This window comes from Nipponia nippon, unplaced genomic scaffold (assembly GCF_047370975.1).
Source record: "Nipponia nippon isolate SJK-2023a ecotype South Korea unplaced genomic scaffold, ASM4737097v1 scaffold_4, whole genome shotgun sequence".
Lineage (NCBI taxonomy): Eukaryota > Metazoa > Chordata > Aves > Pelecaniformes > Threskiornithidae > Nipponia > Nipponia nippon.
Window position 1 is genome coordinate 65175418 of NW_028262358.1, and position 26265 is coordinate 65201682.

Here is a 26265-nt window from a genome sequence, read left to right on the forward strand (position 1 = left end):
AATACATAATTGGATCAGAAATATGGGCTGCAAGCATGCATTTCTCTTTCTTCTTTCACACATCACACGGTTGCCTAATGACCATATCTGATTTGAAGTTTGTTTTCTACATACACATTCTGAAGAAAAATTAGTAGCACAGAAGCTAGGATGTTGCCATTTCCTGGGTATTCTCAGCATAGGAAAAAATCATATAGGTATTTCCATAATTGGCAACAGGTAGTGACCCTTTTTTGCTGTGGCAAATGCCAGTGGAATGGATCATGAAGATGGAAGAATGGTTCAAAGCTGCATCAGGGATGTTCAGGCTTGACATTAGGACTGATTTCTTTACTGAGAGGGTGGTCAAACACTGGAACAGCCTTCCTAGAGAGGTGGTCGATGCCCCACGCATGTCAGTGCTTAAGAGGCATTTGGACAATGCCCTTAACAACATGCTTTAACTTGGTCAGCCCTGAATTGGTCAGGCAGTTGGACTAGACGATTGTTGTAGGTCCCTTTCAACTGAAATATTCTATTCTATTCAATTCTATTCTATTCTGTTCTGTTCTAGATATGGATTCTAGTTATATGACTTTATTATAAGAGGACATTATTTCTATTCATCTTAAAGAATGAGGCTGTGGTTCTGTTACAAACCTGATGGAATCCTTCATGAAACAATAGCACCAAAACCTGGGTACTTGAGTATGCTATAAACAGGACTACACAGGCATATATATACAGACAAACACATGTAAATGAACATATAAATGTATATTAAGTAGATCTACTATATACTCCATGTGTATCTTTTATAGTTTTGTACCATTATTACAGCTTGATATTTCTAGTAAATGAATAATAGTAATCATAACCATAGGTACAATCAGGGTGGGGTTATTTTATTAAATGTGCCATATGTTATATATAAGGTATTCATTTTCCTGGAAATTAAGCTCTCTGCTATTCTCTTCCTTGCTTTTGTATGCCTGGACTTTGTAACTGTATTTGTAAATGGGTATAATTTGGAAGTAGATTTCCAGATTTCATTTTGTAGCTAGTTGTCAAAAGACAAACAAAAAAATACTCCACAATAAACCCGTATTAAAAATTTACTGTGGCAAGAGATCCATTCCAATACTAGCCAAAATATTTAAGTCTTTTTTACTAACTGCCACAATAAGTGACATTTTTAAGTCTCAGATTTAACATTTTAAGAGTTCTTTTACTTTCATAAAAAGCAAACTTTTGTAGGCAGCCTATAATATGAAGCCTACAGGATATTTAGCATGTACTGCAAATATATCACACAGCTTTGCATTTTATTCTCTTTCTGGTTTGTTTTATAATATGGTACATGAGCCACTCTAGACATAAAGGAATACCATGATGAGAAATAAACCTACTGGCTGCCCCTTCCACCACGAAGGCTTGAATTTTTCCGACCCCGAAAGCGAGAAATGCTCGTTCAAGTCAACATCATACATGCTGTTATCAATAATACCATGAGATTCTGGATACAATCCCTGCAAAATGAAAATAAACAAAAAAATCCTGCTGAATCTGGAAATCAAATGAAGTCTAAACTATAACGCGATGGCAGTTATTTTTACGGCTGTTTTATCACAGAAACAGAACACTGTCCTAACTCACACAGATCATCAGATTCCTGCCAATGAATTCAGCGTGCCTGTCAAGTTCCCTTGAGTGTCCCTGTTTTCTCCCCAGCCCAATTAAAACCTGATGTGCTATAGATTAAGTACCATATATGTCATGTGGCTGTATATCAGCTGCCAAACCCATCCTAACACACTCATCAAATGACTGTGTCCTCACCCATACTCACCTGTATCCAATTAGACTGACAAAGGTCAGGAATAACTGGTTCACAAGCCAGAATCAGATAGCATACATATATAGCCACATAGATCATGCCTGCATGTACTATCTCAGCATCTCTCTCTCTTTTACTCCTATAGCTTGAGTTCCCATGTCCCACAAAAAGATTGGCACCACAAAATCCTTTCTATGTCGTTCAGATAATGAAAAGGAAAAATAGCAAATTCTCACTTACTGTGACAATAGTATAGTGGTTTGGAAAGGTTTTTGTGGGGTAAACAGCTCTCATGTATTTTGAATGCGTACCACATGTTTCTGCAACAGATCATGGAATTAATATAAATTTGCTTATAATTTTTTTTAATTGAAAACTAACAGTCTTAAGAGAAAAAAAATCACCACAGTCAGCTGCTGTGATATGAGAGGGGAAATGTAACTCCAAATTAAGATGCATATGTTCTGGTGTCTCCTTGTGAGCAGGCCTACTGTCCCATTGCAGTCAACAGACCCTGGACACTGAATTCAGCTGCCTAAAGCCTGGACGCCTAGGGCCATTTGAGATATCTTTAATGATCCTGCCTAGACTTCAAATGCTGCTCCTACGTCCTGTCTGCCAACCCAAATGTGTGTCTCAGACACTTCTGAGACCCAAAATGGCACTAGACATGTATGTTTACGCAATAAGACTGAAGCCTCAGGTCAGCCCAGGCAAGACATTCTGCAGAGCTGTCTGGTGACCAGAAGCATGGGAAGGACTCAGCTGCTCAAGCACTAGAGTCCGGTGCCATTTGAGATACGCTCAGGTATCTAAGACATCTGCATAAAAGTTGGCAGTTTTGATGCAAGATCACCAGGACATCTGTGTCCTCCTGACACAGCTGCTGAAGGCCACCTCGGATACACCACAGCATTCTGAAGTATACTAGAAACATAGATTAAGGCAACAATTTGCCCTGTGGCACCCCCTGTCTGCCGGTTGAGCTGACTTGCTCTCTAGGCTCTTGCACTGAGCTGTACAGACGGTACTAACCATAAACACACTGACTACAATGAGCATGTAGACATCTCGCATGCAGACACCTCCAAGAACATAGCTTAGGTGTCCTGCTCTGGAGTGAATCCCACCCCAGGTGTCCTACCTTTATTTCCAAACATTGCATCACTTTTCAGCAATCTACGGCACGTACCATGCCTGAACATCTGTAATACCTAAATCCACTGTAGTATCCAACTTATTTGCCCAAAAAACAAAGGTGTGAAGACTGGAAGATACCTTAATTCCATTTTTTAATCTAACTCACGTGGAGAAACAGTTCTGTATTAAGTTGTAGGCAGATGATTATTTGATTCACACTCAAACACACTTTATTCTTTGGTGTACAGTGTTTCAGTCAAAGAACAGAAACTGATTTTAACTGAACAACCTCAACTAAACAATGAAAGCCTGAAATTATTCTACAAAACTGTTCCAGTGCAGTACAGAAAAAAAGGCTTAGAGTGTTTAAAGAAGGGCTGAATAATTGACAAACACATGAGAAACTCAGCATAAATTTTTATGGATTTCTCTTGAATGGTAAAGGAGTCACATTCATAATGTACATATTGCATAACAACTAGCTTGATTAGGTCTAGTGAAAATCCTACCTTAATGGAGTAAATAGAGAGGAGATATTTTATGCTACAAATCAGTGTTTTTTCTTTTTCAAAGAGGGGAATTCCCTTTCCTTTCCACTGTAGATTTCTGAGAAGTATAAGCATGAATGTGCATAAGCAATTGTTAAAATTGACCACAAGTATGAGTAATGCTGAATTAGATCAGTTCTTGTTTGAAAGGAATTTTTTTGGAAGCATACATGTAGCATGGTTTTCATGCCTTTTGTCAATTTGGCATTTCCTTTTCACCTGTTTCAAAAGACTGGAAGTGGACACTGACTTCTGCATGTATGATTTCTTCACTGATTCAAGTTCCTTCCAACATCAGAATGACATCAAAGAATAAGATAATTGCGCAAGAAGTCAGGTTTCCACACTGCTTCAAGTTCAGGCTTCTGGATACCCTCATTATCCACAAATAAGATTGTTAACTATTCAGTAAAATGTAGTACTTTGTAACATCCATGTGAAGTTTTCAAATGAGCACAATAGAAACAGAATATGATATATTCAGAACAGATACGAACACTGTTAATTTAGACCATTACTGCTGAGAAGAAATGAATAAACATGCAGACATTTTGTCCAGGTACAAAGTATCTTGAGAGCTGAGCTCTAAAATATTCAGGAAATTTTAACAAAGTGTGAACAAATGGGTCTCACTTTTTAGAGCTCTTTACAGAACAGGCTAAAGATCTTCAACTTACTCTTTCTCCCAATATTCAGAAATACTGGGAAACAGTTACTTGAGCCTTACTGCAATCATATAAATATATTAAATTATACCAATATGTAAATTACATTGCATTTAAGTCTAATATAGTAATATTCACTGATATACTTTTAAATATGCAGCTTTTCTTTAATAGCTTAAAATATCTGACATGAAAAAGTACCTCTTTGAGGAGAGCTTCCCGATAACCCAGTGCATTTTCTCTTATTATACTTTAATGGTGATCTCCTTATCAGCTAGAATTTTTCAATGGAGTACAGAGAATGCAGGAAATCCTTCTCTGGAACTTTTTTTCACTCTTAAACTGTATTTGAATGTATATTTCAAACTATTTATTTCATAAAAAGTTGCTGACCAGGCATTAGAGGCCTTGTTAAAAAACGTCATGTTTGCTGTGCACTAAAATGCAAGAATTAATGTAGAACATATAATAATGAAAATATACAACTGGTGAGGGAGACCTGATTTGTTTCTCTTATTGCTGAGTAACACATAGGCATCACAGCAGCAAAAGGCACTGGAGAGGTTGCATGTAGACTTTTAAAGAAAACAGTCAAAGCACTCTTGGTAACTTACTGAGTTTTTCAATATTTGGCAGCAAAGAACTCCAAGTTTGCAAGTACTCTGCTCTAAACCCATCCATTGAAAAAAGGATAAGTGGTGGCAGATCAAACCTACAAGAAAATATGAGTTTGTCATCATAAACGAGTTTGGAGGGTTGGTGACTTGTTAAGATCTTTATCAACAATATAAATTCTGCCTTTAAAGGCAGGATCCAGAATTTCCATGTACGTCCCAGAATTAATGTCACAGTGTAAGATAAACAAATACTTCAATTTTGAGAGCAAATACGGCATCCTCCTGAAAAAAAAACCACTGGAGGAATAAAATACAAGCTACTCAGTATATCTAGAACTTAGGAAAAGAAACTGGGTTTTGTTAATCTTTTAATTACAAATATTTAATTAAAAATACAAATAAATACAAATGCTGCAGACTAGTATCCAAATACAAGCCCAGAGTACAGAACAGCCAAAGTACTTCTGTACATAGTAACGGGTTGAATTCTGTTTCTTGTCTCTTAATGCATCTTAAAAAACTTTTCAGGGCAGCTGCACAAGGACTGTAAAAGTACAACAATCACCCAGCAAGCAGTTAGGGTCAATTGGCCGCACTGCTGAGAAACGTAATCTCTTTGCAATGACAGGTTTATGCTAACCCCTTACCTTACCACATTTTCTTTGTGAAGACATCACTAGAGCAGTCCATGTTCTTTCTAGATTATCTCTTTAAAGTTTCCCAGCTCTCATGGAGCTGGAGAACACTTTTTTGCCTCAAGGCCCCTGACAAACTGAACTCAAAGCTACAAAGGAAATGCAGCATCTGCTAATGTGGTTAGGGTAAGACTTTATGTAAAGAAACAAGAATAAAAGCCTCAGATCTGAGTTCATATAGTAGGTATGATAAAATAGGCACAAACTGCAGCTGATCTCTAGAACAGTGTTCAAATTCTTGTTATAAAAATTCTAACTAGGAGGTGTTAGCTGTGAAAATAAACTTCAAAGTTATTAAGCATGCTTTCTCTTAACCAACCTAAAAGGACTCCTAAAGAAAGATGCATTAGAAGTTATAAAGTGCTGGTGCTATAGCACCTTTTTTCATAACACCAAGTGACAAAATTAGCAGGATCAAGTCATCTTGTTCTGCAAATTCAGTCTTTTTGTTAACCATCATTATATATTCTACATTCTCCTTAGAAACATATAAAGAAACATGAAAATTGTAAACATACAATTAAATTAAAAATGTAATTTGAAGCAGGCTTCACTACACATAGTATCTAAAAAAACCCCAACTATTTGTAATTTATAGGAATGGTTCACTACATAAGTCTGCAAAATATTGGGGGATAAAATGAGTGATAAAATGCAGTTACTGATAACTGACTCCAAACCATTTTTTCAAGTAATACTTTGAGTGATAACTATTAAAAAAAAAAGTTATATATTCACATCAGGCAATAATCACTATCCTAATTTGTTTTTCATTTGCAGTGGTCTTTCCAAAACACAGAATTACACTGGCATCAACAGTTTGTATAAAACCAGTTTGTATTAAACAGCTTCCTGATTTGAATCTGAAATTAAATGGAGCTTTACATAGCAATGCTGTTTACAGCACTTAAAGAAGCCCTTCTTCACTAGTTTCCAAGCTTTAATCTATGAAACTGTGTTAACTCAGCAAGTTATTTGTTAACCTAAAAAGTATATTTTTATACTTACATTGGGAGGTGCATGCAGGAACCCATGAAGAGGCCACAATACTAAAGGTATTATTGTTATCATTAAACTAAATTGGCAGTAAAATAGATAGAATAATGGATAACATCACAAATACCATAACTGAACTAGCAAGTAATTCATTTTTCTTTGAGAACAACTCTTTAAACTATGTTTCTGCCTAGCCTCTACCTATGATTCTGCAATACTGCACAAATAGCAAAATATCTACAGGTGGACATCAGAATTACCATATTCCAGCGTTTGTAGATATGCGGCTATTTCATAGCTTCCTTTTTAACACACCTTTCTTCCCACAGATAATTCAAGTTAAAAAAGCCCTGTTACCTAGATAAAGAATTGCAAGCACAGATTGTAACAGTTACTAAAGCTTGCATATGGTGATTTATCTGAATTATCACAGATACAATATGATAACATAAATGGACTATGAACAATTTGTGATACACGAACTTCGAGATAACTTTAACAATTTTCCCAGTCTTTGCAAGCTGACTTTGAACCTGGATTTGAAGTCCTGTAGTCTGCTCTAAACTGTAAATGATGAATGAACGTGCAACAAAATGACAAAGGTTTTAAAAAGAAAAAACACTGCTGGCCACAAACTACTTCTGTAGAATATTCCTCATGGCAGGAAACTTATTCTCAGTAAATATGAAAACCTCATGAAGACCTGCTTCAGGCCACTGGAGTACTTCTGACCACCACAATGATTTTATTTGCTAAGACGACAAAATTATTTTATCCTACCCAGCTGGACACTGAGGAGTTTCAAGTGGTACACATGGTTCTTCCACCCAAGGTATTTCACCTAAAAGGACAAAAGAAAATACTGAGTCAACATTAAAAAAACCCACACTAACAACAAAGAAGTTTCCTGGTTGATCTTTTTAGAGCTCTTCCTGGTAATTTTTCTGCTTCAATACAGAATTATAGAAATACAGGGCTAAAGATACCTTTAGAAATCATTTAGTGCAACCTATTAGGCCCTCAAACCCTGAAAGGGCTAATGCTTACAATTGTAAGTTGAAACCAAAACACATACTACACAGACAAGCAAACAAACAAAATGGAGATGAAATCACTATGAAAGCTTAGCCTAAGTTTCATCTGGTTTTAAATGGAAAACATTTTAAGTATATCCTGTCCACACTGGATTACTGCCTTCTTTTTTTGCAGATACATACTTAGAGGTGATTGTCAGAACTCCCTTTAGCCTTTTTTTTTTTTTTTGTAAAGAGCCCAAACTCCTTCAATCTTTCCTTGTTGACCATGGCTTCCAAATTTCAAGTAATTCTTTCTGTTCTCCTTTGAATATTCTCCACCTGCTTCACACCTATACTCATTCACGATAATGTTTGCCCATCTCTTTGGAAGAAATAAGAGAGGTCAATAAAAGAAGAAAGAAGGAAAGCATCCAAGAAAGGAAAAAATATAAAGAAAAGAGAAGAAGCATTGGCTGTTGAAGTCCTCAGCTCACCACAGAAACCTTCTCTCCCAGTAAGCAGCCAAAGGTAGGGATGTACAGTGACCTTAACTAGGTCAGCTCAATCAATTTAGCACCTAGTAAAACTCCTGACTGCTTTTAGCTTTAATTTATATTTAGATGACAAATATAATTTTGCAGAAGTTGCCTTAAATCTCTGCAACCTCACAATATAAAAGAATTCTGATAACAGATACCATGTTTTCTGTCACTGGTATACTCCTCAGGTATCATTCCTGTAACCTGATTTTACCAGTGCTATTTTTCATGTGTTTGTTTAGCCAGAGTCTGTATGAAACAATCAGCCATGAACAAAAATATTCAGCAATAAGTAAAACATAAGGAACCCAATCTGAAAATTAATTTCTAATAAAAAGGATGGGAAATTTTGAATTACAGATAATTACTACAATATGTACTTTGGATCGCATGAAGTTTGAAGCAGGAACCATGTCTCCATCTATTTTTGAAAAAGAAGAAAAGAAACAACCTAAAAAACCCACATTGGGTATACTGCTGCAATATTCAAAACATTCTATCCGTCTTATGAATGACACACACTCACATTGTTCTCCAGAGACCGTCTTTTTCCCAGTCAAAGATACCAAAAGCTTCACCTCAAAAGATCTTCATTTTCCAAAACATCACTGTAAGACTCTAACCTTGAGAAACAAATGTATCTACCTTTATATTTGCCATGTTTTCCCATCTATTTATTCCACAGGACAATTTATATATAAAACTTTTTGACTTTTGATTTACCTTTGCAAACACTATTGTAGTTCACACAGCAGTCTTTTTTCTGCAAGCAGTCATCAGAACAAGAACAGTAACTTCCAGGTATCCGTGTCTCACCACAACGGAAATTAGTGCACCTCCAAGATCGGGCTGAAAATTGGAAGAAAAAGATTATGATTCAGTTCACAGAACCTTATGTAAAATCCTTTGTGTGGAAATTCCCCAAACAGGTAAAGAAAAAAAAAAAGAGTTTTTGTTAAACTATAATTTACATGTGCTGCTTGAGTGGCTTTAGAAGTTTTGTCTGAAAGGAAAACTCAAGATTTCGTTTAACACATAAAGCCTATTTCTGTGGCCACTGAATGGTAACACAGAGTCATATAATAATTTATTTTACAAATGTGTCCCCGAAGTCACCATGCTCAATGCCTTCCACCCTTCCAGGAAGATCTGAAAAAAAAATACTCAAACCCATATATCTCCTACAGAAGAGAAAGAGAAGGAAACAGATCTTTTTTCTGCTCTTGTACATGATTCCCAGCAGACAGCACAAAAAGAGATGTAAGGGCTGAAGCGGGCAGAAAAAGCAATAAGGATGAAGAAACATCCGAGCAGCTGCTGGGAAAGCAGAGACAGTAACTGGAGAGGAGTCTGGCCTCGATGCACAGCCAGACCAGTCCCCTGGAAGACGAGTGCAGTTCACCGACCCCAGGCCCCCACCAGGCGCTGTGTGAGGCTGAGAGCGCACCTGGAAACACCCGTGCATTTTCAAAAGTGCAAGAGGAGCCGGCACAGCGGCATCATTTCAGGGCTACGGTCAAAGATAACCTACGATTTCCGCTGACGCTCATACACAGCTTTATCTGGGCCGGGAAATATGCACTGCAAATGCTTTGGCTATCCACAGGGGACAAAAATACAGGGATCTGACTTGAGAAAGATGCAGGAAGATTTTGTGTCCTGCCAGGTCACCAAGTTACGGCCCTCTAGCCATCTGAGTGCAGCAGCAACTCAACAGTGCCACATCCTTCCCTCCCTGAGGGAATGTGACATAACTTCCATATATCTGCGTAAATACAAGAATTTATCTTTTTCCTATTACTATCACGTGAAAAATCAAACCCAAAATAAAATGGAAACCAGTAAGCATTGCCTGTAAGGGAACATACTTGGCTCTACGCAGGTGTCCTCGTAGTCCCAGCAGCAGTCCTGACGCTCCTTGCAGCCGCTGTCGCACCAGCAGCCAGGCACCCCGTTCCTCTGCGGCTCATTGCACTTGTGTCTGCAGCTGACTGTAAGGAGAAGGCAGCCATTCTGAGTGCTCAGACAACCCCGTCCCAGACGGGTCAGTTAAATGGATCATGGACACCAGCTGCGGGAAGAAATGTGCTGAATAATTTCCTAAATCTGTTTCCCAAGTCATTTTCCAATGTGGTCACTAGCACAAGGGTTAGCAAGGCAAAATGAAAGCTGTAGGAACTCCTCTGGATGTCGATGTGGCTGTTTGGGCCGTGCTCGCTCAGAGCCTGTGGCAGGGCTGTTTCTGCAGCAGGTCTCCCCAGAACCGGTGGCCCAGGAGGCGATGCCTGGGTGTCCCACCCTCCTGGCATGGGCAATGCCCGGGTGTCCCACCCTCCCAGCATGGGCAATGCCTGGGTGTGCCACCCTCCCAGCACGCGGAGGGGGAAACTGGTGTCTCCCCTGCTCATTTCTGGGTCTGGGATGCAAGAGGAAGAGCGACTTCCACTTTGGACGTTCCTTAATATACGTGCCAGGGAGCTGCGTGGGACGGGGGCTCCCTCAGGGCCGGGCACCCAGAGCCATGGGGCCTCCCCAGGGATGGCTGGGCAGGTCCTGGCAGCCAGGGCCCATCCCATTGCCCCAGCCAGGAGTGGGGCAGGCGGGGGGGGCACCAGGGCAGCCTCACCCCAGGCACTGGGCACCTCCCTGGGGACAAGAACAGGCCAAGGCCGGGCTGTTGGCCTGCGGGTACGCCTGGCTCAGTGGCACCCATGGCTGCGCAGGAATGGGCTGTGGGGACCTGGAGACCGGCCCTGCTGCGGTGTCGCTGGGGCAGGCGCTGATGGCCCCAAGGGGCTGAAATGGGGTCCTGGGCCGTGGGCAGGGTAGGGGCAGCCCCAGGGAGCTGGGCAGGGCCCATAAGGCTTATTAGTGCACTCCGGACTCTGACCATACAATGTCCCTTAACAATCTGCAGGTTTGGTTGTTTTGATCAAAAGAAAGAGAAGGGTCCAAAGGAGGGGCCTCGTGTTGGAAATGGAGACATGCAGTTCCTCACCGCAGCTCTGACACCTTCGTGCAGGGAGAAGGGAGAGGTCTGGCTCTCCCGAGGACATTCAAGGAGAACCCGAAATCTCCAAACATCACCCGCAGCTCCACAGTAGCCAGGACAAGCCTTGTGTCTGCCTTCTCTGTACTGCAGACATACTGCTTCAACCACTCTGAGCACTTACATTTCCAGCTTTCTTGTCCACTCACACCGTTAGACAGGGATAGGTATAACTACTCAGATTTGCTGGTGCAATTCTATTATAATTGCCAAAAGGTTCATGCTTTTGCAGGGGGCACTGCCTACAAAATTTGAGCTTTAATATCCACTGTGTAGAAACCATGTATAGCTAAAGTGATTTTTTTCGAGCTAGCCAGGTTGTTTCACATGTAGAAAGTTCTCATGTACCTTGAGCTTTAAGTGCTTACATCAACAGCTACTGTTCAATGCAAGAAAGCTTTGCAAATAATTAGAATAAAAAACAATATATGTAATGAGCATAAATGGATCTGTCAAAAGTAGAGATGGAAAGAAGTAATTGAGGGTTAAGTGCTTTATGACTGGAGTCTGTTCTGTCAAGAAAAAACTATGTTTTTTCACAAATGTACATGAACATATGCAAACAGGTTTTTTCTGCTTTTTTGGCTGAAGTTTAGAGTATTTCATTTAATTTTTCCTCTATCCATTGGGTTTTGAACAACTCAAAGTTGTTCAGCTGGTCTACCTGATTTAAAATGATATGGAATATAGCATGGTGAGTCAGAAAAAATATAAACCTTTTCCTCTATCTGTAAATGGAACTGTTCATACCCCTCATAATTTGCAACCCACGCTTCTAATTTCTTTACAATATTTACATAACTATGCGAGGTCAGGAATTTAGTATTCCATTAACTTTTATTTTGAATAGTCACTACAATTACAGGAGCTAGAAGGAAACTTACCTTGACTATATAAACAGAATCAATTGTACTATCACCAAATGCAAACTCTGTGCTAATTTTTAAATGTACAGAATGACAGGTCCTCCTGACTCCTTTCCAGGCCCCTCCTCCCAAGACCACAAGCCCCCAGCAGGCATCTCGACCACGACTCCCTTTGCTCCTGAACAGCAACATTCTTTCCCTCTGCCTTCATAGCAAATGCAACTGCACAAAGGTGCATGCCGCTCTGGGCTCAGGTTTCCCCTCCCACTCCACAGTCTAATACCGTGTGTTGCTAATTCATCTTTCCCAGGTAGGTCTGGTTATGAAAGTAGCAAATAAAGTTAGTCTCTATTTAGGGTTGCTCTGTAACACTTGCAGTCAGAGGCACCAAAATTCCATCGTGCTGATTTGGTGCCATCTTTCACTTACTACAACTGTGGCCAAGTTCCTCAGGTAAATGTCAGCGACAACTAAAGTTGTGGGTACCTACACATTTTACACAGAAAGTCAGAATACAACATACACGTCATCAAAAAGCAATTACAGTTCCATCTCATCCTATTTGCTAGGCCTGTAGTATTGAAAGATCCCAGAAGGAGCTAAGACTTGATGAATAAGTAGGTAAACAAGTTCGATATGTGTTGATTAGGAATGAGAAAGAGACTGTGCTTCCTTGAACTCCTCCAGTATGAGATTACTATTGTTTTGATTCTAAAGGAGGTGTTTTATTTAATTCACTGTGTGGTGTGTTTGTTCTCATCCAGCTTGACCTCCTGACATCAAAATGCTACTTTGTTTTCCTAACTAAAAAATAACATTCCACCAAGTAAAGCATTATCCCTTTTTTACCATAGCTTTACAAGAACTGAAGATTTCAGAGAAAATTCATAATCAGTTTTAACATTAGCCACCTGAACTATGCCAAATGTACCCAAAGTGTGAGTCCCGAAGATGGTCCAATGATATCTCTTCTACAAAACATTGCTAAATAATTGCAAGGTGTTACATGTTATAAGATAACTCCTATCTCAAATTTCCTAAAAGTATTATTATAATAAAATTTCCAAGCCTGTTGTGAACTAGGTTTAACACTTCTGGAAAGAGAAGCAAGGCACTCAGTGGTTTAGGACAGGTTTTTCAAGTACAGATTGTGAGTGTACAGTTTTTATACAATCCAACTTGAAAAATGCAAGAACTTTATTTTCACAGGTGGTAAGTTCTCACAGAGCATTTACATTACGCTATAAAAGAGCTGAAGGCCTTCACCAGATCTAGCTTCAGCGGTAATTATGCTGAAAGTATCATAAACATACCTTGCTCCTGGTGTCCACGGTTCAGTCCTAGTCCTAAACCTAGTCCCAGGGATACAACCACCAAAGCACACAGAAGAACCTGTCACACAGACACAGGAAAATTAAAGTTCATAATTGTGACAAACTGTTACCAGAAATTAACTGTGTGATTATTATTTCTATCAACATATGATTTCTTAGGAACTAATCACTTCTCTGAACTTGTTAATCAAAAAATTGGAGACATTCTGAGCCTCAAGGTAGGAGAGGCACAAGAATGAACTGCTTACAAGCCAACGCCTTAACACTGCACTTTTAACCTATGGCCAGTTCCACATTGTAATCGGGGCAGTCTTTGCTGGGGAAAAGATAGTAGGAAGTAATCAATGTATTTACCTGTTTTGCAAATTCTTGTTCTGTGTAAAGAGAAGGGAATTGCCTTTTTTTAGCTTCTGTATTTTCCTGAATGCTCACAGGGATTTCTTAAGAGACTCAGCTGGATTGAGGCTGCAATTTTTATCCACATGCCAGTTTCTCGTAATAAATCACCCCGTTGGTGGGGTTAGAGGAAATTGGAAAGAGACAAACAGGCCACGGAAAGCCCATAACAGAAAGCAGCATAACATTTGGGAGACTGGGGAAGAGCTGAGGAAGCCTCTGTCAGCTTAACAGACACTCAAGGTGAAGGGCGATGTATGCTGGCTGAAAGGTGCAGTGAAAAGTGACAGCCCTCTCAGAGTATTTCATAGTGTATGCACTTTCCTCTTCACTAAGGCAACGACAGGAAAGAAAATGCATATCACAGAAAATCACTGTAAAACAGCTCAGTTTACTTCCCATTTTTGCCCCAGAGCCTTCTTTTGTCTCCTGCCATTTCCAGGAACCACCAGGCACTAGCAAATACTAAGGTTCAAAATGAAGTAGAAATAAGAGACGCTTATTCTCATGCTCAGTATTACTGTAAAGGAGCCTCTTAACTGAAACTACAGCAATTATAAGGAGCTGAGAAAAACTGTGTGTGTGGGTAGGATATAACCAAGTATACATATGCCATCCTGTTACTTTTCGCCCATCCCTGTTCACAAAAACACCCGACGCTCTTTGTTACTGCTTGTCCTGCCTTGCAGGTTCTGGGCAGAAGTCTGGCAGCAGGGAGGGCTGCGCAGTTCTCAGGCGTGGGTGGAGCAGCCATGGCCGTGGAGCTCCGTTTGGCCATGGAGCAGCTCCATGCCAGAACAGTCTAAGTGCACATTATTCCTTCCCGTGGACCAGGAAGATCCAGGCACACAAGCCTGGAAAGTCAGGAGCGTGGCACACTCCACCTAGCCCTCTAGCAGGGACAAGCAGGAGACCTAACTGTGGGTCTGACACATGTGGCACATCCCTCTTCCTCTGGTCAGATACAGCCGGAGGGGCTCCTTCCAGATCCCGCACTTTCTCCTCCTGCTGCTATGCTCCTTGCGACCGTGGCTCAAGAATTTCCTGTTTCTCCCTTGCTGCCCACTCTCTCCAGCCTCACGTCACTGACTCTTTCCCAAGCAACACCAAACACCAGCAACGCCAAAGTGACTTCCTTCACACTTTCTCTCTCCCATCTTTCCTTCCTTCCTGCTGCTCACTCCCTGTGTTTTGTACAGGAGAAATACCCCAAAAGTAGGAACGGAAATGGAATTGGTGAGAGAACTGGGTAAGAGGGACAGATGGGATAAGCGTGTTTGGAAAGATTGCCCAAAGTGGCAGAAATGCTGAAGTCTCTTGAAGAGAGAGCCCAGGAGCGAAGGCAGCAGTTTAATCCTACATCCAGTCAGCAAGGACTGAGAATCAGGGGGTGCATTTGGGCTGGAACAGCAGCCACTCTTTGTGGGCAGGGAGGATAATAGTGCCAGGGTAACCTAACAGGTCTTGTTTCCCTTAGTACAGACCAGCCCAGTCACCAGGGCATGCACTCCTCACCTTAAAGTTCACTATGGTTTTACCCTCCATTTTCATTAAAACTCACATTTGCAAATGAAATAAATAGATGATACTAAATTGGAAGTACAGCTATTACAGCAGCAAGCATTCCCACTGCTGGAAGCAATGAGAGAGCTGAAGTAAAAAACAAAAACTCATAGCAGGTATACAGATGAGATGCTGCATTTATTATGGCATTTACACAAAGACCCTTGATTTTGGGACATTCACCCTTAAGGTGAAATAACATTTGTAGCACCTATTCAAATCCTCAGACTTTCCACAGCTAACTTCTATGTCTAAATTCAGGACTACAGCTGCTTATTTATAAAAAAGTTGTTCCTAACGCATATGCTCTGTTCCCTGGAGAACTTATTAGACAGTGCGACTGCTATTTGTGAGTACACAAATCTCTGCCTAAGCTTTCAGGAAAAAGTTGCCAAGAAAGTCCTTCATACATATAGTTTACCAAAACATCGATAAATGGTGTAGAGTATTAACAGTTTACACTTCCAATACTTAGATTTTCTTTTTTTTTAAATAGGCAGGCATTTGAAAACTAGTGCACTTGGAAGAATGAATGTTTTAAGATACTTAAATTTCTCACTTTACTCTTCCAAGTACCTTTTGAAAGTATAATTTACTTTCCTTCATAGTTAGGCATTTTTCCCACATTGTTTCTCATGACCCATTTCTTTTTACTGAAGACTTAAGAAAAAAAGTCTGTCCTTTTATCTTCTCTTTTTTTCTCAATTTCCAATATTTCCCTAATATTTTATGCAATCCTTGCACAATGCAGCATTAAATAGGAAGTTATACTATGCGGAATTGTTCTGATGACATAGAGCTGAACAGCATCCTAACTTGACTCTCTTTTTCATAGAGCTGTTTTCAAAGTCAGTTTTGAGTCTTTCCAAAATCAGTACCTGTCATTTTCCCTAAATTCCAATTTGCAGATGCAAGAGCTTGTGCAAGCGCACACACGTACACATACATCTTTTTAATGTTTGTTTCTTTTGCCGTCACCAACAGAAGCTTAAAACTGTGTATTGGCTACAACAAAAGATTTAAAAAGCGTAACAAAACCCCAACACATTATTATTTACAAGCCAGCTGCATGGCTCTTAAAGCCCTGGGGAAGAGGGAAAGAGCTGACACGATACTGGAGACGTGGGGCTGACAATGCTGCACGAAAGGGTTCATTAGCCTGTTCCCATGCCTTGCTTCCTGAGTGTTTTTCACCAACGCCTTTCCTGCTTGTCCTGTTTTCTTAAGGACAATTCCACAGATAAAAAAGTAAGCAAAAAGGAACTGCAGCTACTTTGGCCACAAACACATCTGTTTTAAACAAATGTGTAAAGTGAAGTCTTGAAGCGATGTCTTTGCTGTGCAAAAGAAGTGTCGGGTTATTGTAGTAAAACAAAAAGTGCAGTTAACTGCTGGAAAAACACAAGTTCGCTTGATAAGTACCAGAGTAACTTTAAAAATCTGCCAGAGAAGTTAGTGCATTCCTACTGTAAAACTTTAAGCACCAATTACCAAGCTACCTCGAATGACTACATTAATACAATGAAACTTCTAAAAATCGTGCAAATTTGAGAATTGTTAAACTAGCAGCCCTGAAGAACAGCACCTACTTACAGCACAGATGGCTTTGTATTTCAGGAGGGTCTTTTTCTTCACATACTCTCTTGGGTTTAAAGACACCTCATCCAAATGTCCGCTTTGATACCTGATGTTATCCTCAAGCTCCATTTTACCGAGATGTGCCTCTCGGCTGGGGGTGCGCTGCGCTCCTCAGCCTCCCCAGCTGGGTTAGCTGCCGCTGAGAGGCTACTCCTGCTTCAAGCGTGTCCGTACTTTGTTCACAGGTTTTTTTATGAGATCCTAGCTTTTGCATCAGTGACAGGTTTGCAGGAAGCCAAAGTAAGCAGGAAAAAGGTCAAAGGCTGAAAAGCATTATCTGCCTGTCTGTCACGTTTCAAGATAAGGATGTCATTACGTAAACTCTTCACTGGAGATTAAGAGTAATACGTTGCTAAGCAATAAAGTGCCAAATCGACACAAATTCAAGTACTCAAATATTTGGTTAAAAGCTTGTCATCCAGAGTATTTGTTATCTTCAGAGAAAGTATTAAATATGTTAAACAAACCCAATATGACAGTAGACAGTTTCTTAACTCCTGCTCCGTGTCACGCCTATGTTTTCAGGACCCTTCCCTTATTGAGCACCAGAGGATTCCTCCCGTTTAGTTTCAGTCCATCTTTGTCACATACTTCTTTCAGCTTCTTACATGTTTTTTCAGTAGTGATAGATGTACTCATTAAAAACAAATGGCATACAGTGAAATCAAAGTCAATAGAAAATAAAAAGGTTTTGTTTAAGTACAATCTGAAATCTATTTTTCAATTTGGTGGTTAATAGAAGGGTTGTTTGTTAGGAAAATGTACCTTCCAGAGCCTACTAGGGCTATGCAAATGTAACCATTCAAATGTTGATCTAAATCTAAAGTTGAGCACTGCATGAGCTGTAATTATAAATTATAAATAAATTTATAATATTTATAATCATAAAACCAAATCCAAAACATAGTACTATATGAGCTGGTATGAAGAAAATTAACTCCAGCCCAGCCCAAACCAGTACAATCTCTACCCCTTATTCTATACCATTCGTGTCATGCTCAGGTCCCACATTATCCAATACATCTCCTCTTACTCTATGGGCCACCCCTGTAAAATGTTCATAAAATGTCCATTGAGTTCTCTTCTTCCATGACCTGGGTTCCATCTGTTACGGTGGTTGCTCAGGACAGGAGAGGCAGAGTGTTGTGTGGAGTTACTGGCTGCCAAAACCTATCCAGGTGAGGTCACGCTTACAGGGCTTCTTGCGAGGCTTGTCCTCTGTTTCTGCTATAGTACTTCCTATAACACATAACTCAAACAACTAGTTAGAGCAATTTAAAGTTATATCCATTGCAATCTCCACGCCTGGTCCCTTTGAACAGGCTATAAGTTTTAATACTGCAATGAACTCCTCCCTTGCCCATGCTCCAGTATGGACTTATCCACAGGCTGCAGTCCCTTCCCTTGGCTGGGAGGCTGACGGGTGGAAAAGGATCTGGGCCTGTTGGTCGACAGCCAGCTGAATATGAGCCAAAAGCGTGCACACGTGGCCAAGAAGGCCAATGGCATCCTGGCTTGTATCAGAAACTGTGTGGCCAGCAGGACCACGGAAGTGATTGTCGCTGTGCACTGGTGAGGCCACACTTCAAATCCTGTGTTCAGTTTTGGGCCCCTCACTACAAGAAGGACATCGAGGTGCTGGAGTGTGTCCAAAGAAGGGCAACGAAGCTGGTGAAGGGTCTAGAGCACAAGTCTTATGAGGAGAAGCTGAGGGAGCTGGGGTTGTTTAGTCTGGAGAAGAGGAGGCTGAGGGGAGACCTTACTGCTCTCTACAACTGCCTGAAAGGAGGTTGTAGTGAGGTGGGGGTTGGTCTCTTCTCCCGAGTAACAAGTGACAGGACAAGAGGAAATGGCCTCAAGTTGTGCCAGGGGAGGTTTAGATTGGATATTAGGAAAAATTTCTTCACCTAAAATGTTGTCAAGCACTGGAACAGGCTGCCCAGGGAAGTAGTTGAGTTCCCATCCCTGGAGGTATTTAAAAGATGTGTAGATGTAGTGCTTAGGGACATGGTTTAGTGTTGGACTTGGCAGTGCTAGGTTAACGGTTGGACTCGATGATCTTAAGGGTCAACCTTAACGATTCTATGATTCTATGATTCAGGGGTGTACCTGCTCCACTGTGGACCTATCCACAGACACAGATGCTTTGGGGTGTATCTGCTCCAGCACAGAGTTACTCACAGGTCACGGTCACAGTCCCTTCAACTAGAGTTCAGACTGTAGTTACAGCATGCCTGCTACGGCAGTACAGGAACAGCAGCAATGCCCTGGCCATATGCCAGCCGAGGCACGTGGCCAGTGCTGTCATCAAAATGTTCCCAGGCACAGCAAAGTAAGATGATAAGCAGGACAGCAAATAGCAGCCACTAACAATCACTAGACTCTAATACACAGCAAAGCAAGCAAGTCCCGTGGCAAGTGCAGGAGCTTGCCAATTAAGAGCTGAACAGCTGTAACAGCCATAAATCGGGTCTCACACATTCCAATCAAACCTGTTGTTATCTCAAACCCCTCTGGCCCTGCACTGGGTGCCAAAAAGCACTGCCGTGGGTTAACCCCAGTAGGCAGCTCAGCCCCACCCAGCTGCTCACTCACTCCCGCCCGCAGTGGGGGGGGGGGGGGGGGAGAATTTGAATGCTAAAAGTGAGAAAATTTGTGAGCTGAGATAAAGACAGTTTAATAGGTAAAGCAAAGCTGCGTGCACAAACAAAGCAAAATCAGGCATTCAGTACTTTCCATTGGCAGGCAGGTGTTCAGCCACTTCCAGGAAAGCAGGGCTTCATCATGCTGAACAAAGCATGACATTCCCAAGGGCTCCATTCCCAAAGCATTGGGAAGACAAACACCGTAACTCCAATTGTCCCCCCTTCCTCCTTTTTTTCCCCTTTTTATTGCTGAGCACAATGTCATATGGCATGGGATATCCCTTTGGTCAGTTGGGATCAGCTGTCCCGGCTGTGCCCCCTCCCAGCTTCTTGTGCCCCCCCAGCCTATTCACAGAGAAGGTCAAGGCTGTGGAAGCACTGCTGAGCAATAGCTAAACCAGGGGGGTGTTATCAACACTGTTTTCATCACAAATCCAAAACACAGCACCATACAAGCTACTATGAAGAAAATTAACTCCATCCCAGCCAAAACCAGTATATAAATTTACAGAAGTAGTAAATTTGACCTCTGAGAGTGTGAATCATCAGTGTAGGCGCCCGGGGTGAATTTCTGCTCCTACTGATATCAAAGAAAATAATTTAGCAAATGGAACAGGATGTGATCTTACATATTTGATTTTGCTACTTTTACCTAATCATTGCTCTAATCCCACAAATATTACTGCCCACATGATGAATGTCTATGAAATTTCTCACTGATAAAATAAGAATATAGAACTTCATGAACATTGACCAAGAACCCAGACTTTTCTGTTTAAAGATCAAGGGCCTCACACATTTAAAAATACTTTTTTTCATCCCTACCAAAAGACAATTCACATTAAAAAAAGCAATCCATATGATCAATACTTAGGAGTAAAGAAAACAACAGGGATGAAGGAAATAACTATTAATGATCCTTTCTGTTCTCAGTTACTGAATTGTAAATTTAAGTGACTGCTCTGCATACAATCTGACACACTATACAAATGCAGGGCTAGGGTACAGACAAACCCATTCCCCTATAGTCAAATTGCAGTCCTCAGTTCATCTGGCACATCCAGAAATGGGAAGATGGAACACAGGCAGGACATTTCTGCCAAACACATGTTAAGAAGCACCTTGGGAAATAGGGAGTGACATTTCTGGGTAGCATTGTGTTGTAGCCACTTTCAATTTTCACTACAATTTCTGTTGTTTTAAGCTACTAATATAAAGCAGCTGAAAGTCCTCTAAGGACTAAACAGGCCTTACATATCATCAATTAAAAGACACCTTTATACTAATTTGTCATCCATCTTCCAAAAGGAATAGCACTCACATAGGAAAAAAAAAAACCAAAGCTTAACCATTTCTCTCATAAATGTTTACCACCCTTAAACAAATTGTCATTTTGATGAAGCTTTTCTTGCCAGGGTAACATGACATTTACAGTGATTTTGAAACATCCATTTCCTTTTCTGTCTCTGGACGAAGTGGGTCATTTCTTCCCCATGCAAACGCTGCTTTTCTTCCTTGTTTGTTGAGGCTTGCGGCTTTGTGGTACCTGATACACGGAGTCTGACAGGGCTTGCTGCCTTGGCAGAGACACCTGGGTGCAAGCCCAGTGCTTACGTTCTGTACTGTTCCTCCTCTTGGACATTCGGTTCCCTTAGGCAAAGCAGGATGACCATCGCGTAGGCCTGACCTGCTGTGGCACCCCTGGCCCTCAGCTCCACCCCAATGACCAGATTCTCTGCCAAAGGTAGGATCATAGGTAGTTCAGTCTTGTTAAAATGAGATCTGGTTAGATGAGGGGTTAATTTAGGAGATGAATCACCGTTGGGACCTCTTAGGGAGTTCGAGGCTATCACGTGGTCCAGTTTTAAAACTCAAACTCGCGTCTAGTATTTGGGCCAAGTTGTGGACCAGGACTCTCGTTAAGGTTAGACCAAGTCTGTCTAATAAAGGTAACCTGTTACGTTTGGGCTGGCATGGTAAGTACAGTTTAGAATGAATGGTGGTTAATGACCTAAAATCAAGATAAAGTCATATTAGGCACAAACTTGTGGACAGGTTGTGGCTTGGTACATATTAAAGTTGGATCAAGATCCAGAGGCCAAGGCACGGTTAGGAATGGCTGTTAGCCTGCGAGTCTGACAGAGGACTAAAGCGCATAAAAGTAAGAATAGCAGACTGGTCCTCAAAATAAGGATAAGACATAATGATGAGTAAAACAACCTCTTTTGGCCTCCATTTCCAGTCCTGTTATGGGTCACTATGGGAATGGATTAGGAGCTTGGCATAGAATCAGAGTAGACACCTACCCTGGGTGTTGCTATTTTGATAAAATATGAGCCGGTCTGCCCAGGGTGGGCAAGTACTGACACTAGATGTTGACAGGCCATCCAGGGGCATGTCAGATCGTACTGCAACACATTTTAAATAAGCATACAGTGAGGAGGCATACATTTAGGCTCAGCGCTGTTCCAGGAAACTATGTGGCCAAACAGCCACAGACAGCTCAGAAAATGCAGTGTCAATGTCAGAGAGCCACAAAACTTTAAAACTGTCTTGACTTGGCATTTTGCATTGTATTTTTAATCTAAAAACCACTGCATGAGTATAATGCATCTTCAGATGTTTTCAGATAAATGCATTTGCAGTTTACTCTGACGTTATGACATTTTATGGGAAATAATAATTCTAAATTTACAGTAATTACAGCAATGTATAGTTCCACAATAATGTAAGGAACTTAACGGGCAGAGGCAGGGCCAGCGCCCGCAGCCGCCGAGCCCCGGCCCGGGCAGGAAGAGGCGGGCCGCGCCGCCCGGAACGCTGCGGCCGCCGGAACGGCCGGGCCGAGCCGTCGCTTCCCGGGGGGGCGGGATCAGGGACGGAGCTTCCGGCGGGGACGGGGCGGGGCGCGCCGCCGTCTCGGCCTGACAAAGGGTCCGGCGGGGGCCGCCGCTCGGCTGCGGGGCCCGGCCCGGCAGCATGGCGGTCCCCATGGTGCCTATGGAGACGCAGTTACAGAGCATCTTCGAGGAGGTGGTGGTGAGTCCGTCCCCGGAGCGCTGCTGCCGCCGCGGCGGCGGGGGGGTGCGTTGTGGGCAGGCCGCTCCGGGCCCGGGCCTTGTCCGGGGCCCTGCGGCCCGGCGTGCTCCCCCCGCGGGAGAAGAAAATAAAACCGGGGAGAGAGATGGTTTTTATTTTCCTGGCGCGCTTTGTGCGTTGAAACTCTTGGGGCGCGAAACCCCGCGGTCCTCGGTGGTGGTTCCTGCTGTTGCTACCTTCGGGCCCATCGCGGGGGGGAGGTGGTCTCTCAGAGCTGAGATCCTCCCTCTGCCGAGTTTTTATAAAGAAGCTGTCGCAGAGTAGGACTGGGCATAAAACAGGGGGAGGCAGATTGCTTACCCAAACCCAATTTATGGTGTGCTGAGTTAACTGTAGAATAATCAATTTATGGAGACATTTTGAAGGAGACATGAATGTCTTGAGGAGACGTTTTTCTTCAACCAACAGAATGGCATGAGCGAATCGTGGAAACACACCTGCACAATGATAGCTGCAAAATGAAGCGTAATTCAGTAGATAAATAGAATAGAATATTTCGGTTGGAAGGGACCTACAGTGATCATCTAATCCAACTCCCTGACCAAATCAGAGCTGACCAAAAGTTAAAGTGTGTTATTAAGGGCATTGTTCAAATGCCTCTTAAACACTGACATGCGTGGGGCATCAGCCACCTCTCTAGGAAGCCTGTTCCAGTGTTTGACCACCTTCTTGGTAAAGAAATGCTTTGTCATGTCCAGTCTAAACCTCCCCTGGCGCAGCTTTGAACCATTTCCACCGTCCTATCACTGCATCCCAGGGGGAAGAGCTCAGCACCTCTCTCTCTACGTCCCCTCCTCAGGAAGCTGTGGAGAGCAGTGAGGTCGCCTCTCAGCCTCCTTCTCTCCAAACTAGACAAGCCCCAAGTCCTTAGCCACTGCTCGCAGGACATGCCTTCCAGTCCTTTCACCAGCTTTGTTGCCCTCCTCTGGATGCATTCAAGGACCTTCACAGCCTTCTTAAATTGTGGGGTCCAGAACTATAGGCAGTATTCAAGGTGAGGCTGCACCAGCACTGAACACAGCGGGACAATCAACTCTTCTGGCCGGCTGGTTATGCTGTGTTCGATGCACCCCAGGGTGCGGTTTGCCCTCTTGGCTGCCAGGGCACACTGCTGACTCCTATTGAGCCTGCTGCCGACCAGCACCCCCAGATCCCTTTCTGCAGGGCTGCTCTCCAGCCACTCCTCTCCCAATTTGTACTTGTGCCCAGCGTTACTCCATTCTAGGTGCAGAATCCAGCGTTTCGACTTGTTAAATTTCATCCCGTTAGTAATAGCCTAATGCTCCAATCTTATCCAGATCCCTCTGCAAGGCCTCTTGTCCTTTGAGAGAAACAGCAGCCCCTCCCGCTTTGGTATCCTCAGCAAACTTGCTAATGGTGCATTCCACTCTCGCATCCAGATCATTGATCAAACTGTTGAACAGAACTGGCCCTGGAATTGAGCCCTGAGGACACCACTGGTGACTGGTTGCCAGCCCAATGTAGCCCCGTTCATTACAACTCTTCAAGCCCTGCAGTTCAGTTAGTTCTTCACCCAGTGCACCGTGAACCCACTCATCCCACAGTTGGACAACTTGTCCATAAGGATGCTGTGAGGGACAGTATCAAAAGCCTTACTAAAATCCAGAAAAACTACATCTACCGCCTTCCTTTCATCCACTGGGCTGGTGACCTTATCATAGAAGGATATCAAATTAAACAGGACTTTCCCTTTGTGAACCCAAGTCATTAAGTCATTGTTTTGTAGAGCACAAATGAGTGAGCTTCTTGGTAGATATGAGCACTTCATGGTCTGAAACACTGGGGTAACGGTAGTTGATAAGGTCCTGAACAGGAGCCTGACTGATGTTTCGGACAGAAGAGACTGGTTGAACTGGAAAGAATATGTCGGTCTCATAGAGAAATGTAATTGAAAATGATGTCCATATGGTGAATTTCAGTAGAGGGAAGGTTGTTTTAAATTTGCATTATAAAATGCACGATGTGCTTTTCTTTGAATTGTGTTAAGTTGCTTGTAGCATGTTAATTGCCCATACCCAGTTGATTTTTCATTTTGGCTCTGTCATTCAGATTATGTTTTCACATGTTTAACATTGTGATTTAACTGTGTTGTCACATTGCCTGTTTGTGAGCAATGTTATTTGCTGAAAGTTTTTATGTAACAAAAAAAAAAAGGGCCCTTTCATTGCATTTTTGAAGCCATAACTGAGAAAATAGCAAGTTGTTACTTTCACTGCTGTGATTATCGACTTGGTGGACAGCAGCGAAACTTAGATAAGTTTCTGTGAAGAATGGCTGAGGATTGGTTTCTCTTCTGCTTCTTGAGAAAGCTGTGAGTAGCAGTGCCAAGCAGTTCTAGGCTGTATGATTGAAAAGGATCACCAGAAAGATTATTTTATTACATGCTCTTATTTCTGCAATATAAAAATGAAAATACATAGTGGTTTGTTATAGATCACATCTGAGTATAATATGAAATTCTTGTAGAAGGTAAAAAAAGTTGTAGGATAGTATTTTCCATAATGTCTTTGCTGAGGTATTAGAATAATGATGTAGAAGCCTTTGAGCAAAATGGAGTTTTTAAAAAAAAAAAAGGGGGGGGGGAGGGGAAGGAATGTTTTAGAGGAGATAAACTGGATATTCATATATAATCTTTCGCCTAGTACAAGACTGTATAATCATTCAATGGAATTTAGAAAGCAACCGATCTAAACTCAGTTGAGAAAGTAACTGTATATAATTTATTTGTGTAACTGAGTGTTATGGAACATAAGTGGGACAAAAACTTAATGGGATTCCAAAATACTAATTTTTTCAAAGTATGAAAAAAGAGCTGCAGTAACAGAATCAAACAATTTCTCCAACTTTGGGAAGTAAATTAATCTCTGGTGTTTAGAAGAAAAAAAAAAACACAACCCAAAACAAAGAGCTTTAATCTGGATCCACAAGGTATGTTGTTTATGTTTATTTGAAAACAAAGTAATCTCAACTTTGAAAGAGTCTAGCGTAGAAGAATAAATACATCTGTCTCTGATACAGTCCCATAACAGTACAACTGTTATTCTTTTGTGCTTCGTCCTGGTGGTGTGATACTCATAGAAAACCTTTTCACAATAGCTCACTCAGGGTTTTTTCTCTTACAGAAAACAGAAGTAATTGAAGAAGCTTTTCCTGGGTGAGTGTAATATTAGTTGGTTTGTGCAAGGCTTTCTGTACGCATGTATTTTTCTACTTGCCCTCTTTCATTGGGTACTGCTAGTAACTTATGTTTTTATTTGTGTTAGTATGTTTATGGACACTCCTGAAGATGAGAGAACCAAACTGATCAGCTGCCTGGGTGCTTTTAGGCAGTTCTGGAGCAGTCTTTCCCAGGTTAACATTTAATTTGTTTCTTACATGTACTTTATATACTTTTTTAATATAGTGAAACCTTGTCTGGTAGATAAACACTTAAGCTATAAGGTCTGTGTCCAGTCATTCAGAATCTGGTTTCAGATACGGTGCAGTAAAGAATATAGGAAGACTTTGCAAGAAAAAAAGATTAGTTTTGACATATATAAGATTATATAGTTGTTCAGCACAGGTTGGTGTGCAGTGCAAATAAAGATAAGCAAATGGAAGTATAACAGTGAAGAAATAAACA

At 41.6% G+C, this 26265-nt stretch overlaps 2 protein-coding genes across 5 annotated transcripts in view; one reads left to right on the forward strand and one right to left on the reverse strand.

Moving 5' to 3' along the window:
* Positions 1–17042, reverse strand: part of ENPP3 (ectonucleotide pyrophosphatase/phosphodiesterase 3) — a 42860-nt gene extending 25818 nt beyond the window's left edge. The window contains exons 1-8 of the mRNA XM_009460828.2: positions 16834–17042; positions 13261–13339; positions 9901–10023; positions 8756–8881; positions 7258–7318; positions 4784–4881; positions 2057–2136; positions 1389–1508 (exon numbers count right to left, since the gene is read on the reverse strand). Of these exons, the coding sequence (XP_009459103.1) occupies positions 1389–1508; positions 2057–2136; positions 4784–4881; positions 7258–7318; positions 8756–8881; positions 9901–10023; positions 13261–13339; positions 16834–16947 (801 nt within the window). The 5' untranslated portion in view covers positions 16948–17042. The remainder of the gene's footprint in view (positions 1–1388; positions 1509–2056; positions 2137–4783; positions 4882–7257; positions 7319–8755; positions 8882–9900; positions 10024–13260; positions 13340–16833) is intronic.
* Positions 17043–22413: 5371 nt separating this feature from the next.
* Positions 22414–26265, forward strand: part of MED23 (mediator complex subunit 23) — a 40575-nt gene continuing 36723 nt past the window's right edge. For 3 of the 4 annotated variants that reach the window (XM_087774008.1, XM_009460753.2, XM_009460754.2), the window contains exons 1-3: positions 22414–22562; positions 25766–25797; positions 25907–25994. In XM_087774008.1, the coding sequence (XP_087630134.1) occupies positions 22503–22562; positions 25766–25797; positions 25907–25994 (180 nt within the window). In that variant the 5' untranslated portion in view covers positions 22414–22502. The remainder of the gene's footprint in view (positions 22563–25765; positions 25798–25906; positions 25995–26265) is intronic. The other variant, XM_087774009.1, reaches the window with a different exon arrangement.